This window comes from Pelobates fuscus, chromosome 5, assembly GCF_036172605.1.
Source record: "Pelobates fuscus isolate aPelFus1 chromosome 5, aPelFus1.pri, whole genome shotgun sequence".
Classification (NCBI taxonomy): domain Eukaryota; kingdom Metazoa; phylum Chordata; class Amphibia; order Anura; family Pelobatidae; genus Pelobates; species Pelobates fuscus.
The window spans coordinates 75,926,120-75,945,090 of record NC_086321.1 but is presented as its reverse complement, the minus strand read 5'-3'; the positions used below and the strand labels follow the sequence as shown (position 1 = coordinate 75,945,090).

The following is an 18,971-nucleotide window of genomic DNA, read 5'->3' as shown; positions in this document are numbered from 1 at the left end:
CATGTGTGAAGGCTCGTCAATCTGCCTTTAAAGTATTTTGCTGATGGGGTGCTATAAAACTTTATTACACTGATTTGATAGGAATAGCATTGATCATAGCCCCAGGATTTTTTTTAATTTTTTTTTTTTTTTTTTTTTTTATATAAATAAGCATAGTTGATATTGATTTTTCTTTGTCCTAGACAATTTTTTAGTGTTTATAGTGCTCTTTCAACACACAGCACTTGTCCATACAGTTGAGGAATGAGCAATGCGGATCTAATGCCAACTAAACTGAGCAGTACTTATTTTTTATTTTTACTTGCAACCGATAACTACTTATTGTATAGTTGTGAGGTAAACACTGTCAGTGTTTTTATTTTATTTTTTATGCAAAGTAGCGCTAAGTAACCTGAACAGTACTATTGTTGCTTGGTGTCTACCCTTTTGTGGAATATGCCTTTTTAAGCTGCTGGACACAATATGCTCACAGGACAGTAATCAACATGACCTTATAAAGCCAATTGTGAACGGCACTGATCCTCTCTTGGATATCACCTCCTTGGTCATATGGTTTCATGTACACTAAGATTACTTATTTTGCTTATAGTAAACACATGTTTAAACCCACTGCCAAGTACCCAATGATTAGGTAGTTTTGTGTTAAACAACTTGGCTTATTGGTTTCAAGCCATTGACCCAGTTACAATCTAAAAGAATCACTGCACATCCATCATATCGCAATAGTTATTTTAAATGTGGAATACAGTGAAATATTTTTTCATAAATAGCGTGTGGCACCACACTTTTACTTTCCAATATATGGTGTTCAAATTTGGCAAGTTGATCTTGGCATGTCATATTTATTCTAAAAAAGTAGATGCCTCTCTATGAGGAAAGTTGTGTCTCCATACAGAGGGGGGGAAACGCTGCATACTGTGCAGCGCTGCCTAAGGAAGCACCTCTAATAGCCATCTGAGGTGTGGCCAGTGGAGGTATCCCTAGGCTGTAATGTAAAGACAGTGTTTACTACAAAAAACCTGCAGGGACTGATTACTCACCAGAACTAAAGTACGGTAAGCTGTAGTTGTTCTGGTTACTATAGTGGCCCTTTTTAACGTTTGGAGCACATGTTTATTTTGGTTTCTTTCAAGCCCTTCATGCTCCTCTGAATTGAAAGCAGCACCACATTGTGTTTTTTTTTTTGTAGTGCGATCTAAAAGTTAAAAATTTGTAACGTAAGTTCTGAAACCTATTGCTGTACATCCTATTAGCTGTTGGCGTCAAAGCACTTATGATTTGGCAGGTCCTATCTTTTCATAATTTTCTTTCAGAGGCAGTTTTTCTTTGCATATGTCCTTTGTCGACAAATCCACTCATAAAGTATGAGTCGCATATAATGCATGCAGTTTTTTTATTTATTTTTATTTAAATCCCACGTCTAAATATGCAACATGTTCGTTTCCATACTTAAGCTGGATCAGTCTCCGCTACCTCCAATGTCACTGCAAGTGGAAACGCTGCTTGCGTGCATTAGGCCTTCCACTTTGAAGAACATTGAATCGGGGGGGCGGGGTCGGACCGCCATGCCAGCTAGTTGCATGGAAGACAAGCTCCCACACCTTTTTAAACTTTCTGACCCGCTAAAAAATAATAATCCCACACTTAATAAAACAACACGATAGTACCTTGCACTGGGCTGCGTTGGTCCTGAAGTTCGGCCCACAACTTGCTTCTCTGCCTTTTGAGGGGAGAGTTACAACCTTCGTGACAGAGGCCTACTCTGGTAGTGAGTGGGGTGGACGGCTGCCGCCCCGCTATCCTGCCTCTTTGCAGCAAGCTGGACCCTTGGTTCCGAGTGGTGCCGGTCCTGTTCTCCCCCCCTCCCCCTTTTGGGCCGGTAGGGGTTATCCCGGTCTACCCTCCGGTGGCTCCCTTATATCGCTGAGGGCGCGCGGCATTCCTGCTGAACATCTCAATCAATCCAGCAAGGATAAAATGGTGGCTGCCATGTGCTCCCCCACCTTCCTTGAGGAGACGGGCGAAGTATTCCACCTCCTGAGAGACCACTTCGGGTCTTCCTGGGCATAGCAGTGGAGAAACCTGAGACCCCCCCACATCGGTAGATCGGACAGACTCTCGGTGCTCCAGATGGGTGGCCGTACACCTAGAAAGTAGCATTTATCCAGCATGGACCCGACCGACGCACGGACACTAGCCGGAGTCTACTGTGGGGCCTGTGACACACCTGCAAGGACTGGCTCCTGCAACGCACGATGCTATGAAACTCCCAAGGGACTTACCCGACTGCTGTACAATGCTCCCACATTTCTACTTGAGTGGGCCTACTGCTGGGATACCAGCACACAGCCAAATCGGGGCGAGTCCCAAGAACAACTACTGCTGGCACCATGTCTTGGAGCACTGTACACTGATGCCACCTAACACCTCTTGTTTATATCTCCCACTGGCTTAAAGTCTGTCCTACCTAAAATGGGAATGTTTTACATTGCAGTGCTAAGGGATTAGGGACACTGCACCCCTGAATGAGATGAAGTGGTCTGGTTGCCTATAGTTTAGAACTAAAATAGTTTTGAAACTAGGGGCTTCCACTCAGTTCTTGTAACAACTGCAATAGTTTGCCATTGCTATAGTTCTTGGTATTCATTTTTTATTTTTATTTTTTTTAAAGACCAATTGCAAATTACACAATTGAATAAAATATTGGAAATCACACTTAACCATAAGATGCCCATTCCTTCCTGTCCCATTGAAACATTTTATTTGCATTATAATTGCAGTTCACAGAAGTATTCACTTTTTTTTTTCCCAAATGTCATCACTTTTTTATTTTCTCGCCGACGTCACGGTGTAAATATTCATCTTTTACCTTAAAAACGTCTCTACGTGTTAATCACAAAGTATGCATGTCAGAATCCACATCATCAGGCAATGTTGTGGGTTGAGGATTATTATTTTTTTTTTTTTTTCCTTCCCAGGGGTGGAGTAGAAATCAAGAAGTCAAACTTTGAGATCTGAAAGATTCCTTGAATTTAATTTACTGTAGGGCAGTGCTCAGTTTCCACACACCACTGGCAAGTGAAAATGTAGCCCCTTCAAGTAGGAATTCACCACTGGTGAGTGTGACATGGACCATCCTGGCTTGTGGTGAATAACTTCTAAGCCTTGCTGGTGTAGTAGGACTTGAAATGTTAAGCCCAACTATAGAGGACTGTAATGCCTATATTGCATTTGCATCTGTGAAGGCTAAAGACTGCATGATGAGATTTAATTATGGAAAATCTCACCACCAATAATACCCAGATCCTCATTTATTAATGTCTGATCACCTTGCTGCATTCCCCAAACGTTGCACACCTGAATAGAAAAAGTAGTCAATTGACTTTGTCCACTCGAGTGACTGTCAGGTATTTTTTTTGTCCTAGGGATGTATTTAGGCCTTGGACAGTAGGATCCTTCACCTCCTCCCCCGACAGGTGTTTAACTAGACCTGGCACCCGTGTTAAGACTACCTGTCATGCCACTTTCTTCTCTGCAGCAATGTATTACTCTAGACATTTGTTTAAGGTGAATATTTACACACAATATTTCACATATACATTGTGTTAGTAAAATTTCTGGACAATGAACAGTTTTTGCGATTTCTCAGTTTTTGTTCCCCCCTCAGCAGACACTCTAACAGCATAAGCCTCCTGCCGATGTCTCTGTATTGGGAAAGCAATTCCTCCTGTGTTCTGTAATACCAAGCTTCAGCATTATTGATCACGCATGCATTCTCTTTCAATAGCCTCATCAGAGGCTGTCCTAAAGAGTACCGTAAGTTGTCGAAGGTGAGATGGCGGCATAGGATCCAGTATGGAAGTATCGTATAAATTCAATTGAAACAGGAATACAATGAGGAAAAAAGTTCACTTTAAATTTTTTTTTTCAAATGCTGGTATCCATGGTGTTTCACTGGCCTTTTGCTGCATGTTGGTATGCTGGCCACTGAGGGAAAGCACAATTCTCCACTAGGGACTTTATATGGAACTCCTGCTGCCTCTCCTCACTTGTTCCCTGTAAAGGTAAACTTTGTAGGACTGGAGATGTTGTGGGTTTATTAAAGTGTCCTGAGTGTATGGGGATATATGTGACTTGTGTATCTATGCATGTATTGCTAGCTAAATGGCTACTTGTAAAAGTGGTAAATTATAAGGGAGGGGAGGCATTGTTACGACTGGCCTAGGACAGCCAAGAACTTAAAGGGACCCTATATAGTCACCAAAACAAATACAGCTTATTGAATTTGTTCTGGTGAGTAGAATCATTACCTTCAGGCTTTTTGCTGTAAACACTGTATTTTCAGAGAAAATGCAGTGTTTCCATTACAGCCTAGTGATAACTTCACTGGCCACTCCTCAGATGGTTGCTAGAGATCCTTCCTGGGTCATGGCTGCCTAAAATGCATCCAAACATTCAGTATCTCCACCCAGGGCCGCCATCAGGGCATGACAACCATAACAGTTGTCATGGGCCCGGCGGTCCTGGGGGGCCCCGAGCCCCACATACTGCTGCAGTAAGTAATGGCTGAGCTGGGGAGTTAAACAATCTCCCCAGCCAGCCTGCACTCAGCAAGGGGCCCGCACAGCCGTCCGCGAGCCCCTGCTGCTACTAATCATCTCATCCGTGCAGGGCACACTGAGGGACAGCTAAGGGGCCCTCCCAAAGACCCCACTAGGCTGCCCCTCAGTGTGCCTGTCTCCAAACACAGCCTCACTGAGCTGCCTGTAACTGCTCAGGGCAGCTCCGTGCGGCTGGTTCTGCAGGAAGTGACATCACCAGTCACAGTGCAGAGTGAGCTGTGCGGAGCTGCCCTGAGCAGACTTACAGGCAGCGTGTCAGCATTGTGAGGTTCCTTCAGAAGAGGACCACCAGAGAGGTAAGGTTTGGGAGGGTTTTGGGAGCCCCTACTCCCCCCTTGCTCCCACTGCATCCCCTACCCCCCCTTGCTCCCACTGCATCCCCTACCCCCCCTTGCTCCAACTGCATCCCCTACCCCCCCTGCTCCCACTGCATCCCCTACCCCCCCTGCTCCCACTGCATCCCCTACCCCCCCTGCTCACACTGCATCCCCTATCCCCCCCTGCTCCCACTGCATCCCCTACCCCCCTGCTCCCACTGCATCCCCTACCCCCCTTGCTCCCACTGCATCCCCTACCCCCCCTTGCTCCCACTGCATCCCCTACCCCCCCTTGCTCCCACTGCATCCCCTACCCCCCCCGCTCCCACTGCATCCCCTACCCCCCCTGCTCCCACTGCATCCCCTACCCCCCCTGCTCCCACTGCATCCCCTACCCCCCCTGCTCCCACTGCATCCCCTACCCCCCCTGCTCCCACTGCATCCCCTACCCCCACTGCATCCCCTACCCCCTGCTCCCACTGCATCCCCTATCCCCCCTTGCTCCCACTGCATCCCCCACCCCCCTTGCTCCCACTGCATCCCCTACCCCCCTTGCTCCCACTGCATCCCCTACCCCCTTGCTCCCACTGCATCCCCTATGCCCCCTGCTCCCACTGCATCCCCTATGCCCCCTGCTCCCACTGCATCCCCTATGCCCCCTGCTCCCACTGCATCCCCTATGCCCCCTGCTCCCACTGCATCCCCTATGCCCCCTGCTCCCACTGCATCCCCTATGCCCCCTGCTCCCACTGCATCCCCTATGCCCCCTGCTCCCACTGCATCCCCTACCCCCCTGCTCCCACTGCATCCCCCTATCCCCCTGCTCCCACTGCATCCCCCTATCCCCCTGCTCCCACTGCATCCCCTACCCCCTGCTCCCACTGCATCCCCCTACCCCCTGCTCCCACTGCATCCCCCTACCCCCTTGCTCCCACTGCATCCCCCTACCCCCTTGCTCCCACTGCATCCCCTACCCCGTGCTCTCACTGCATCCCCCTACCCCCCTGCTCCCACTGCATCCCCCTATCCCCCTGCTCCCACTGCATCTCCTACCCCCTGCTCCCACTGCATCTCCTACCCCCTGCTCCCACTGCATCCCCCTACCCCCTTGCTCCCACTGCATCCCCTACCCCGTGCTCTCACTGCATCCCCTACCCCCCTGCTCCCACTGCATCCCCCTACCCCCTTGCTCCCACTGCATCCCCTACCCCGTGCTCTCACTGCATCCCCTACCCCCCTGCTCCCACTGCATATCCCCTACCCCCCTGCTCCCACTGCATATCCCCTACTCCCCTGCTCCCACTGCATCCCCTACCCCCCCTGCTCCCACTGCATCCCCTACCCCCCTTGCTCCCACTGCATCCCCTACCCCCCCTTGCTCCCACTGCATCCCCTACCCCCCTTGCTCCCACTGCATCCCCTACCCCCCTTGCTCCCACTGCATCCCCTACCCCCCTTGCTCCCACTGCATCCCCTACCCCCCTTGCTCTCACTGCATCCCCTACCCCCCTTGCTCCCACTGCATCCCCTACCCCCCTTGCTCCCACTGCATCCCCTACCCCCCTTGCTCCCACTGCATCCCCTACCCCCCTTGCTCCCACTGCATCCCCTACCCCCCTTGCTCCCACTGCATCCCCTACCCCCACTGCATCCCCTACCCCCCTGCTCCCACTGCATCCCCTACCCCCCTGCTCCCACTGCATCCCCTACCCCCCTGCTCCCACTGCATCCCCTACCCCCCTGCTCCCACTGCATCCCCTACCCCCCTGCTCCCACTGCATCCCCTACCCCCCTGCTCCCACTGCATCCCCTACCCCCCTGCTCCCACTGCATCCCCTACCCCCCTGCTCCCACTGCATCCCCTACCCCCCTGCTCCCACTGCATCCCCTACCCCCCTGCTCCCACTGCATCCCCTACCCCCCTGCTCCCACTGCATCCCCTACCCCCCTGCTCCCACTGCATCCCCTACCCCCCTGCTCCCACTGCATCCCCTACCCCCCTGCTCCCACTGCATCCCCTACCCCCCTGCTCCCACTGCATCCCCTACCCCCTGCACTGTGCGCAATGGTAGGGTTTCGCTTTTGGTAGTGGCTAGTGGGCTACCCAACTGCTCCCACTGCAGCTCCTATTACCCTTTGCACCCACTACAGCCTCTATTCCCCCCTGTACACTCTGCAGCCCCTTCCACTCACACCCTTTACAGCCCCTTCCTTTCGGCACCCTCTGCAGTCCCTACCCCTTTGCACGCACAAACATAAAGGGACACTATAGTTACCAGAACAACTACAGCTTAATTTATATTATACAGCTTAATGTAGTTGTTCTGGTGAGTATAGTCTACCACTGCAGGGTTTTTGCTGCAAAGACTGCCTTTTCAGAGAAAATGCAGTGTTTACATTGCTGCCTAGGAACACCTAGGCGCTTCCTGTGTCAGTGTTGCAAAATGTGCAGCACTGACATTCAACATCTCCATGCTCTGCATGTCGACGCTGAACGCTTGTCATAGAGAAGCACATAAATATATGTGCGCAGAGGGCCCTCTGCTACCTGTACGACGAAGTGGGGGCCCAGCAGCAAACTCTGTCCTCCTTTCCAGCTGCTCTCTGTCTAACTTTCCTGCACCCTGCGGCTGCCCAGAGCGTTGCCACGGGTTACTATGGCAACGCTCCGCACAGCACACAGGCCTGTCTTGTGAGATTTAGTCAGAGAGGAGCTGGAAAGGAAGACAATGTGTGCTGCTGGGCCCCCTCTTCAATGTACCGCGGCTGGCTCCCTCCACCATGCCACTGGATCAACAGGAAATGCGATCTCCCCCCTCCCTGGCACAGAAAGAACCAGGGAGGGGGGAATAAAATTGAAATATACACAAATAAATAAATAAAATAATACTCCCCTTCCCCCTATTTTACACACACACACACACACACACACACACACACACACACACACACACTGAATCCTTACAAGCACACTCTGCACTACACACACACACTACATTCACTCAACACACTCTGCACTACACACACACTACATTCACTCAACACACTCTGCACTACATTCACTAAATACACTCTGCACTACACATACACTACATTCACTAAAACACTCTGCACTCACTACAAACACTACATTTACTAAACACACTCTGCACTACACACACACACACTACATTCACTAAACACACTTTGCGCTACAGACACACTACATTCACTATACACATTTTGCTCTACACACACACACACTACATTCACTATACACATTTTGCACCACACACACTACATTCACTATACACTCTGCACTACATTCACTATACACTCTGCACTACATTCACTATACACTACATTCACTATACACTCTGCACTACATTCACTATACACTCTGCACTACATTCACTATACACTCTGCACTACATTCACTATACACTCTGCACTACATTCACTATACACTCTGCACTACATTCACTATACACTCTGCACTACATTCACTATACACTCTGCACTACATTCACTATACACTCTGCACTAGATTCACTATACACTCTGCACTACATTCACTAAACACACTCTGCACTACACACGCACTACATTCACTAAACACACTTTGTACTACACACACACTACATTCACTATACACACGTTTCACTCACTACAAACACACTACATTCACTACACACTACATCCACTACAAAAACACACACTCTGCATTCACTATACACACACACCTGCATTCACTACACACACACTCTGCATCTAATGCATGCATACAAACATTACATACATTACACAAACGTACAATCTGCATCCACTATATACACTGCATCCATGACACACATACTGCATCCACTATACACACTGCATCCACTATACACACTGCATCCACTATACACACTGCATCCACTATACACACTGCATCCACTATACACACTGCATCCACTATACACACTGCATCCATGACACACATACCGCATCTACTATACACATTCTACATCCACTATACACACTGCATCCATGACACACATACCGCATCCACTATACACACACACACTTCATCCTTGTGGGCGGACTCGGGGCTGGCCCCGGGGGCCCAGATCTTGAGCTGTGTCAGGGGCCCTAAAATTTCTGATGGCAGCCCTGTCTCCACCCTCTGCATGCAGACACTGAACTTTCCTCAGAGATGCATTGATTCAATTAATCTCTAGGAGGAGATGCTGATTGGCCAGGGCTGTGTTTGAATCATGCTGTCTCTGCCCCGATCTGCCTCTGTCAGTCTCAGCCAATCCTATGGGGGAGCATTGTTATTGGATCAGGCTACTGCTTCTGATGTCAGCAGGCTGCTTGTTTTTCTGAGTCTATCAGCATGCAGAGTTACAGCTTCAGGCTTGAATACAGTAAGATTTTGCTATATTTCTGGAGGCATGAGGGGTCCAGGAGGGCTAGATGGTGGTGTTAACACTATAGGGTCAGGAATACATGTTTGTGTTCCTGTCTCTATAGTGATCCTTTAAATACATCACTGATGCCACCACACTGTCTGGACTTTTTGTACTCTAACTAAAGTACTTGTACTGCATCATCCCACTGAAAGCAGCACAAAAGAATGGCATGTCCCAACTGAGTGTTCGGGAGCCATATTTAATATGTAAATGCTTTGTGTTTAAACTCTAAATCTAAAATGCTGCAGTTGAATCAAGCAGAATTTCAATTTCTTTTCCCCTATTAGTTGGCAAACATGAACTAACTGGACACAAGGTTGCCGTGAAAATTTTGAACAGACAGAAAATTCGTAGCCTTGATGTGGTGGGAAAGATTCGACGTGAGATCCAAAACCTGAAGCTGTTTAGACATCCTCATATAATTAAACTGTAAGTTTCTGTGTACATGCTGGTTTCTCTTCAACCCAAAGACCATAAGCTGGAATTAATTACTTGGAAAACATTCTTGGGTACTTCCATCAACAAACAACTTTTTGTTTAGGTGCCAAAAATATTCATACCTGTTGAGGGAGTCCCCTTCGCTGTGTCAGTTTGGTGACTTTTCAGTGTGCTATTAGTGATTGTTTTATTGGCTTGTATGCATAGATAAGTCTGTTTGTTAACTTTTTTTTTTCTGTTTATAATATGATGTAAAGTGAAATGTAAATGTTTTCCTTAAAGGACCACTCCACACCCCAAAAGTGCTTCAGGGAAGAAGGGGAGGGCTTACAAAGGATGCAGTCATAAAAACTGCAGTTTTTGTAATCTTTTTGACTAGACTCCCACTGAATGCATGTATTCATTGGGGGTATATCTACTACACTGGGGAGGTGGTGGTGGTGGGGGGGGGGGGGAGGGGAGGTAGGAGGGTTTATTTTTCTTTTCTTTAAAGTATGGAGTGGTCCTTTAATTTTTGAAGCGGATGTTAAAATGACAGTTCCCTCCTTTTAACATTTTATTATTCCCCATATTTAACCAAGATGTTTGTGAGTTGTGAAAATGAAAGAAATCTATGCATTTGTATGCCATAACTAGGCACCTCCATCTTTGCTCCTTAATTATACACAGAAGAGAAATGTATTTTATTTTTTTTATTTTATTTTTTTGTTTGTAATGTGTGCTCTAGATTGTGATGTAATTTGCTATGTCTTTGAGTAAACTGATAAAAACCAAAATGAAGTGAATTTTTCTTTTCTTTTCTTTTTTTTTTTTTTAGAAAAGTATAACTCCCTGGGAAGCAACAATTCCCCTTTTAAAATAATACATTTTTGTATTAACAGTGCAAGAATGATTGATGTCATTACTAGGGATCAACGTATTACCGGTTTGGCCGATATTCAGCATTTTGGCAAATTCTATATCCATTTACAATGAAACCCATGCTGCAGATACTGAGGGAGGGGGGCAGTTCGATCCGGGTGCCACTCACATTGTAGGACAGCACAATCTTCTGTTTCCAGCAGGTCCTCCAACTCTTGCGAGCTACCGGCAACACTCTTTGGCATACTAGGCTTGGGAGAGTTCAAGAGAGGATCTTCTGGAAACAGAAAATGGTGTCCTGGTTCTCAGCCACCCTGTTTACAATGTGAAACCCCTAAGCAGCCCTGTCATTGCACTACAGCTAATCAGGTTGGGTAAACTGGCATGCGTTTCATGACTTGTCCTGCAGCTGCTGAATCCCTGACTTCCATTGCAATCATAACCTAATGTTTGTATGTGATAAGCATTTTTTTTTTTTAAAGGGATACTATAGTCACCTGAACAACTTTAGCTTAATGAAGCAGTTTTGGTGTATAGAACATGCCCCTGCAGCCTCACTGCTCAATCCTCTGCCATTTAGGAGTTAAATCCCTTTGTTTATGAACCCTAGTCACATCTCCCTGCTTGTGACTTGCACAGCCTTCCATAAACACTTCCTGTAAAGAGAGCCCTATTTAGGCTTTCTTTATTGAAAGTTCTGTTTAATTAAGATTGTCTTATCCCCTGCTATGTTACTAGCTTGCTAGACCCTACAAGAGCCTCCTGTATGTGATTAAAGTTCAATTTAGAGATTGAGATACAATTATTAAAGGTAAATTACATCTGTTTGAAAGTGAAACCAGTTTTTTTTTTTCCATGCAGGCTCTGTCAATCATAGCCAGGGGAGGTGTGGCTAGGGCTGCATAAACAGAAACAAAGTGATTTAACTCCTAAATGACAGTGAATTGAGCAGTGAAATTGCAGGAGAATGATCTATACACTAAAACTGCTTTATTTAGCTACAGTAATTTAGGTGACTATAGTGTTCCTTTAATGCCTTTTGTTTATTACTTGTGAAAATCCTGTCCCTTTTTTTTGTTTTTGTTTTTTTGCTCTGTTGGAAGCAGTGAATTGGGTAGAAAATCTGATTCTGTATGCAAAGCTCTGAGGCACGGGCACCTCTCATAATTATGTAAATTTGTTAACCAAATTCACTGCCTTGCAAAAATCACTGGTTATAATAGGAGCTTGCTCTTTTTATTTTATTTATTTTTTGGAGGAGATCATTTATTCACTGCAGTTTAGCTCTGGATCATTGTAGTGAATAACCAAGGAGATATATTATTAATTTTCTGGACCAAACTTATGAGCCTGCTTCCCTTGTGACGCCTATGGGTTCATTTGTCAAGCAAAAAATAGTAGTACTTACTACTTGAACCAGGCTCTGCTCAAGTGTTTGGTATACATTTAGTGCCATTCTTTTAAGCAGGGGAAAAAAACACAACTGTGGCTTGTGAACGTGAGGCTCCTTTACAACCTTTCTTGCTTTCAATAAAAGTAAAAATATTTTTTTTTTTTGGCAACCAGCCCTTATGTTACTGTGCCTGTTGCTACTGTTTAACAAGAAGTGAGTTATGAGCTGCCACTTATAGAAAGCCTGTTGCCAAGTAACAGCTAACTACTCCTAGTTTCCAGTAATCACTACTTGCTTGTTAATGGCCACACAAGATAAAGTGCGCATGCTCTATTGTGCTTTACTAGCAAGCGGCTAATGAGTCTATTGGCAAGAAAATTAGCAGCTTTTGGTGACCAGGTTTTAACTGAGCTTTTAGTTACTGAATCTGTCTGCAGGGTAATTTGAGTCAGTCTGACATAGAAAGTACATGTAAGTATTACAGAATTCCACTTCCGGGTGTAATTTTCAAAATACCAGTTATTTGAGACTGCAAGTGGGCGTAATTCAAACCCAAGTAGTTATACCAAATATCTGTGTCATAGAAGGTGTTGCAGGCTTCCTCTATTAAAATTTAGCCTTTTGTAGAGATGTTTGAAAACCATAGTTAGAACAAAGAGGAAAGTAACTGGGGCTTTATTGGCTGCATGTAATTTGCCATTGCATAGATCCTGAACTGCAAAATAAGTTTTCTTATAAATAAAACTTTAGTATACCTGTCTGCAATATTTAACACATTTTGAGTCAAATGTGTGATTAAGGCTGTGTAAGTATGCATTGTTTAACCTAACTTTATGGGTTAGTAAAACAAACACAATTTCTATCTGTGATGTGCATTGGTGAAGCCACTCTCAAAGGGAAACTCCAAGCATCATAACCACCTGCCTCTGTATTGGTTATAGTGCTGTAGTGTCTTGGCACCATCTCATGGTAAAATATACTTGGCATAGTGACAATTTACCTGGGCTTGCTTTCAATCTGCCACACATTATTTTCCTGCATGAGAAACCAGATGTACAGCAAAGCACAGCCAATGTAGGACTGCACTGATTGGCTGAGCGTGACACACAGCCATTGAGTACAGTCCTGCTTTGGTCTATGGAGCAATCTGAGACCTGACGTAGTGCAGCGCCCCAGGTAAGTTGTCATTGTGCTGCAATGGTTTGATATCATACAGTAGGGCACTCTTTCCACCATATAGCGGGGTTATTAACTGCTTGTTATGCCTTTAAGTGGGTAACGTGCCTGTTGCTGTTCAAATTGACTTGCTGTTGAGCTAGAGATGTTACTATACTCTTATGAGCAGTAAAACTTTAGAAAGGCTGTCCTGTGTTTTAATCAGAACTTTACCTGTTTCTTGTATGTGTTTATTCCTAATAAAGGCTTCACTACATTTCTTATTTTAGGTACCAGGTCATAAGTACACCTACAGATATCTTTATGGTTATGGAGTATGTTGCTGGCGGTGAACTCTTTGATTATATCTGTAAAAATGGGAAGGTAAGATTTTTATCACATTTACATTACTATTATTATGTATCATATCTAAAAATGGAAAGCGTTTTGTTCTGAGGCTCATCATGTTGGTAACTTAGCGATGTACGATGGCTTCAAAGTTCAGCTTCATTATTATTGTAGAAATGATGAAATGCTGCATTTTGAGGAAAAGGGCATGTATATTTGACCAAGAAGGACAAACTGAAAGTTTGGACCAATGCACACTCCCATTTCCTTTAATCAGCAGCTTATTTTAAATGGATATTTTAGGCATCAAAACCACTTTAGCTTAAAGGGACACTCCAGGCACCCAGACCACTTCTGCTCATTGGAGTGGTCTGGGTGCCAACTCCCACTACCCTTAACCCTGCAAGTGTAATTATTGCAGTTTTTTTTAAACTGCAATAATTACCTTGCAGGGTTAAGTCCTCCCCTAGTGGCTGTCTATTAGACAGCCACTAGAGGGAACTTCCTGCTTCATAGCACAGGTTTTCTGTGCTAGAGCGTCGCTGGACGTCCTCACGCTGTGTGAGGACCTCCAGCGTTGCTCTATTCCCCATAGGGAAGCATTGAAATTAATTTTCAATGCTTTCCTATGGGGTGCACTAATGCGCATGCGCGGCATTGCCGCGCATGCGCATTAGGTCTCCACGGCCGGCTGACGAGATCAGTCTCGCCCACCGGCCGACGTAAGCAGAAGGAGCGGCGGGGGAGGAGGAAACAGCGACGTGGGACCTGTCGCTGCCTCCGGTAAGTCACTGAAGGGGTTTTCACCCCTTCAGCAACTGGGGATTGGGGGGTGGGAGGGAGAGGGACCCTCCAGTGCCAGGAAAACTGATCGTTTTCCTGGCACTGGAGTTTCCCTTTAAAAATCAGTTTTAGTATATAGATCAAGGGTGCCCAACAGGTAGATCACCAGATGTTTTAAAACTACCATGATTCTAAAGGCATGCAAATCACTATGGGATTTGTAGTTCTACAACATCTGGGATCTACCTTTTGGGCACCCTTGGTATAGATCATGCCACTGCAGTCTCACTGCTCAATTCTCTGCCATTTAGGAGTTGGATCACTTTTGCTTCTGTTAATGCAATCCTAGCCACACAGCCTGCATTAACAAATATGGTTACTCAAACAACTGATTAAAGCAAAAAAAATTATATATATATATATATATATTTTTTTTTTATTTATTTATTTATTTATTTTTTTATTTTTATTTTTATTTTTTTTTATTTTTTTTGGAGTCTCCGATATAGATGTCTAATCTCATTTGGGCAGGACAATCGTCACTTGCCACTCCTGTATGTCATACATTTATTTATATATATATATATGTGTTTTTTGTTTTTTTTTTTAGAATTGTCTTGTTGACCTATTGTACAGCACTATATTAATAATTGTGTGGCAATTATAAATTACAGGAATATATATTTAGCTTTAAATGGGTAGATCATGCCACTGCGTTAAGTTAAAGCTGTTTTGGTGCCTATAGTAAATGGCAGCAACAAAATAGTTTCTAGAATTATCTATATCTGGTGACAAATTGTCCGTCTGGTATTTTGAGGTCATTAATGTGGGAATTTGTTTCCTCTTCAGCTGGATGAGAAAGAATCACGGCGTTTGTTTCAACAAATTCTCTCTGGTGTCGACTATTGCCATAGACACATGGTAGTGCACAGAGACCTGAAACCTGAAAACGTGCTTCTTGATGCACACATGAATGCAAAGATTGCTGATTTTGGTGAGTTGTGCTGCAATACTTGGAGACACGGTGGGAAGAATACACTTCTGAAATTCTAGGAATGTAACGTTACATTATTATAATGTAATGTTGCATTATAGCATCTTAAAGTTACTCCATCACTGTGACCACTTCACTGATTTGAAATGGTCATGGAGTCTGCCGTCTGTGCGTAGTGTTTTGATATGAAACATTCCATATACAGAGATTAACCCTCCTCTTGCCAGAGGTGTGACTATGTAACCGTTATGGGCAGGCTTATATCAATTCTGTGCAAAATTGGCGTCTGATGCCAGCATGAAGTCAGACAACCAATGGCGAGACAACCTGCATCCGGGCCACTCCTGTCCATCTGACATATCTCCTTTTTTTGCTGAGTGGAATGACTTCAGTGAAGGAAGACAAAAAGGCAAGTTTGGTGCTGTTATGGTGTACAAAAGATGTGTTTAACGTCAGGGCAACATAGCCTGCCTTAAGTCGTGCCCTCACAGTAGTGGACCACCACAGAACGGGTTACTCAAACCAAAATATGTGCTTTATAGAAATTTTGTTTTCCACACATTTTTATATTTGAAAAAGAACTCTAGTCCATAAAGTTAAACCTCTAAACACCTTTTTGCTTCAGAATAATTTTTTCGTCTTTTCTATTGTGCCATAAATAAGGGAAATTATTCTTGATGGCAATCTTAATTATTCTTTGCATCTGTTAATTAAAAATGTATATACATTCAGGTATTTTTTTTTTTTTTTTTTCAAAAGGGTTTTCAAAATCTCTGCATAATCTGCTAAAACAACCCTAGGCAGATATTTTTGAATCTTTAAAGGACCACTATAGGCACCCAGACCACTTCAGCTCAATGTTTTAACCCTGCAGCTGAAAACATAGCAGTTTCAGAGAAAATGCTTTTTCACTGTGAGTTAATCCAGCCTCTAGTGGCCGTCTCACTGACTGCCACTAGAGGCGCTTCCGCGATTCTCACTGTGAAAATCGCAGTGAGAAGACGCTGCACGTCCATAGGAAAGCATTGAGTAATGCTTTCCTAAGGTCTGTTTGAATGCCGTGCATGCGCATTCGGAGCTGACGTCTGCATGGGTAGGGGAGGTCATCAGCGTAGAGGGATCCCAGCGCTGGAGAAAGGTAAGTGGCCCTTCAGTCCAGCGGGAGGGGGGCCCTGAGGAAATCCTCTAATGTAGGTGAAATCTGTCATTCATGGTTACAGAATGAGTTTCTCTTTTTGCACGGTCCTGTTAATGTACAGGTTAACATAGAACTGCTTGCTGTGTGTGTCTGTCTCTGTCTCAAACCGTTTTCCTGGCACTAGAGAATCTTGGAGTGCCCCCCATTTGTCATGTTAAAACACCTTCAGCTACTTGCCTGAATCCAGCACAGATGTCTCTCAGCGCTGGGTTAGGCTCCCCATAGGAAAGCATTATTCAATGGTTTCCTATGGGAAAATCTGACGCTGGAGGTCCGTGAGGATGTCCAGCGTCGGATAACCGACCAACGGTTAGACAGACACAGAAGGTAGACTTAGTGAGGCAATGCAAACATTGCAGCACTAAGTTAAGTGCAAAAGGGTCACAGCACCCAGACCACTTCAATTAGCGGAAGTGGTTTTGGTGCCTGTAGTGACCCTTTAAGCTTTCTGCCCTGTATATGCTGCTTTGCTTTAAAAATATCCATCCCAATTTATGATTGCAGCTTACTGTAAAAGAACATTTGTACTGGTATAGGTGAACGCTTATCCATTTTGATGCAATCCATCCTTCATAAAACAATTATAATTGCTTGGAGCAATATTGTCCTACAAATTGTATTACTCCCTATAATTCATTAGTAGCTCTTTAAATGTTCTTAATACAGATAGGGATTATAAGACTATGGTTGAGATACCTTTTGGTATGTAACCATTCTTTTCTCATATGCTCTAAAACAGTTTGAACTCATTCCTTCTAAACATGTTCATATGGGAGGTTAGAGGATAGTGGCACAAAACACCAAATAGTACTAGTATGTTGTATAGCACTCATCTGGTTATTAACTGCTTGTTGTTAACAGGTCTTTGCGTTTGACACACTTCTAAAGGAACAACCAATCAAATTTGGACGCCTAGTAGGCACCCCAATTTTAACAGGGGTTCTTCCAAATAGTGGCTGAAAACTTTGTAGGAGTAACAGTCTGTGCACACTGGACATTGCCACGACTGGCACCCAACGCACTGTCTAAATAGGATTATAGACCATTACTCATATCAGCGGACATTGTACTGGTTAATGAAAATTGTGCAAGTTCATAGGATCTACCGTCCATGTTCGGTAGAGCGTATCTTTTTGTTTTCCCCTTTACAGACGTTTTTGCACCTTCCTAAAACTTTACACAGTTTGCGCACATCACCTTAGACGCGATACACATTCATGTTTAATTCACAGAATTAAATAGATTTCTGTTTGAATTGAACTTTTCCATAATCTCTTTATATTTTCCGCTCTTAGGGCTTTCAAATATGATGGCTGATGGAGAATTTTTGAGGACCAGTTGTGGATCGCCCAATTATGCAGCGCCAGAAGTAATTTCAGGAAGGTGAGTGTGAAACTTGCGTACTTGCATAATTCCTTTTTACACACACACCGAGCAGAGGAATGTTGCCTTTAATTTACTGTTCATTACAAGTAGTAGTATAGTATAAAAAAAAGTGCATTCTTGTTTGAGCATAAACCTTCCAAACGCTGGGTGCCTCCAACTTCGACTAACCTTTTAAAAAGGATTTTATACAAATATTTTGCAGATCATTGTCACTAAATAGAATGCGGGGAAAAGTTAAAGGTTAACACCAAATTTTGATTTGTTTTAGAGTGCTGCAAAATAAAAGTAGCCTTGAGGTTTAATTGTAACATACATAAGGAATGCTTGTTTTGGTTCTAGATAAGATAAAATATTTATGCAAATTTATCCTTTTTCTCACTCTTAAATGTTATGTACTAGACTTTATGCTGGACCAGAAGTTGATATATGGAGCAGTGGTGTAATTCTCTATGCGTTGCTCTGTGGGACTCTTCCATTCGATGATGACCATGTGCCAACTCTATTTAAGAAGATCTGTGATGGCATCTTCTATACCCCTCAGTACCTGAATCCTTCAGTAATTGGCCTTTTAAAACACATGCTACTGGTAGATCCCATGAAAAGAGCTACGATCAAAGATATCCGGTAAAGTATCTTTTTTTTTTTTTTTTCTTTGCAAAGTAAAAGCAACCCAAAAGCGATGGGAATAATATTTCTAGTGAATTTTGCAGTCACGTGCCATTCTTCGTAAAAAGATAATGTACAACAGGGTCACCCCAAAGCAAAAGATGGGAGACTCTCTGCTGTTTTTTTAGATAAGGGGAAAAATAAATGGCAAATAGCAAAGTAAATGCAACCTGTTAATCAGTGGGATAGGACAAAGATGAGAGGGGAGGGACAAACTCTGCTACTCAATAAAATGTCTCCAATCGTATCTACAAAACAGCCACTTTATCAATGTGCACAATAAAAAGTATACTTCTGGAGACAATGCCAATTCAAGACCATAGAGCAGCAAAAATGTATAAATTCTTATCCCTAATATGGGTAAATGAACCCAAGGG

At 44.2% G+C, this 18,971-nt stretch overlaps 2 protein-coding genes across 2 annotated transcripts in view; one reads left to right on the top strand and one right to left on the bottom strand.

Annotated features, from left to right (window-relative positions):
- C7 (complement C7) overlaps window positions 1-18,971 on the bottom strand; it is a 251,950-nt gene that overhangs the window by 219,720 nt on the left and 13,259 nt on the right. The gene's annotated exons all lie outside the window — the stretch shown is intronic.
- PRKAA1 (protein kinase AMP-activated catalytic subunit alpha 1) overlaps window positions 1-18,971 on the top strand; it is a 49,105-nt gene that overhangs the window by 22,058 nt on the left and 8,076 nt on the right. The window contains exons 2-6 of the mRNA XM_063454001.1: window positions 9,660-9,801; window positions 13,510-13,603; window positions 15,200-15,344; window positions 17,838-17,925; window positions 18,328-18,552. Coding sequence (XP_063310071.1) covers window positions 9,660-9,801; window positions 13,510-13,603; window positions 15,200-15,344; window positions 17,838-17,925; window positions 18,328-18,552 — 694 coding nt within the window. The remainder of the gene's footprint in view (window positions 1-9,659; window positions 9,802-13,509; window positions 13,604-15,199; window positions 15,345-17,837; window positions 17,926-18,327; window positions 18,553-18,971) is intronic.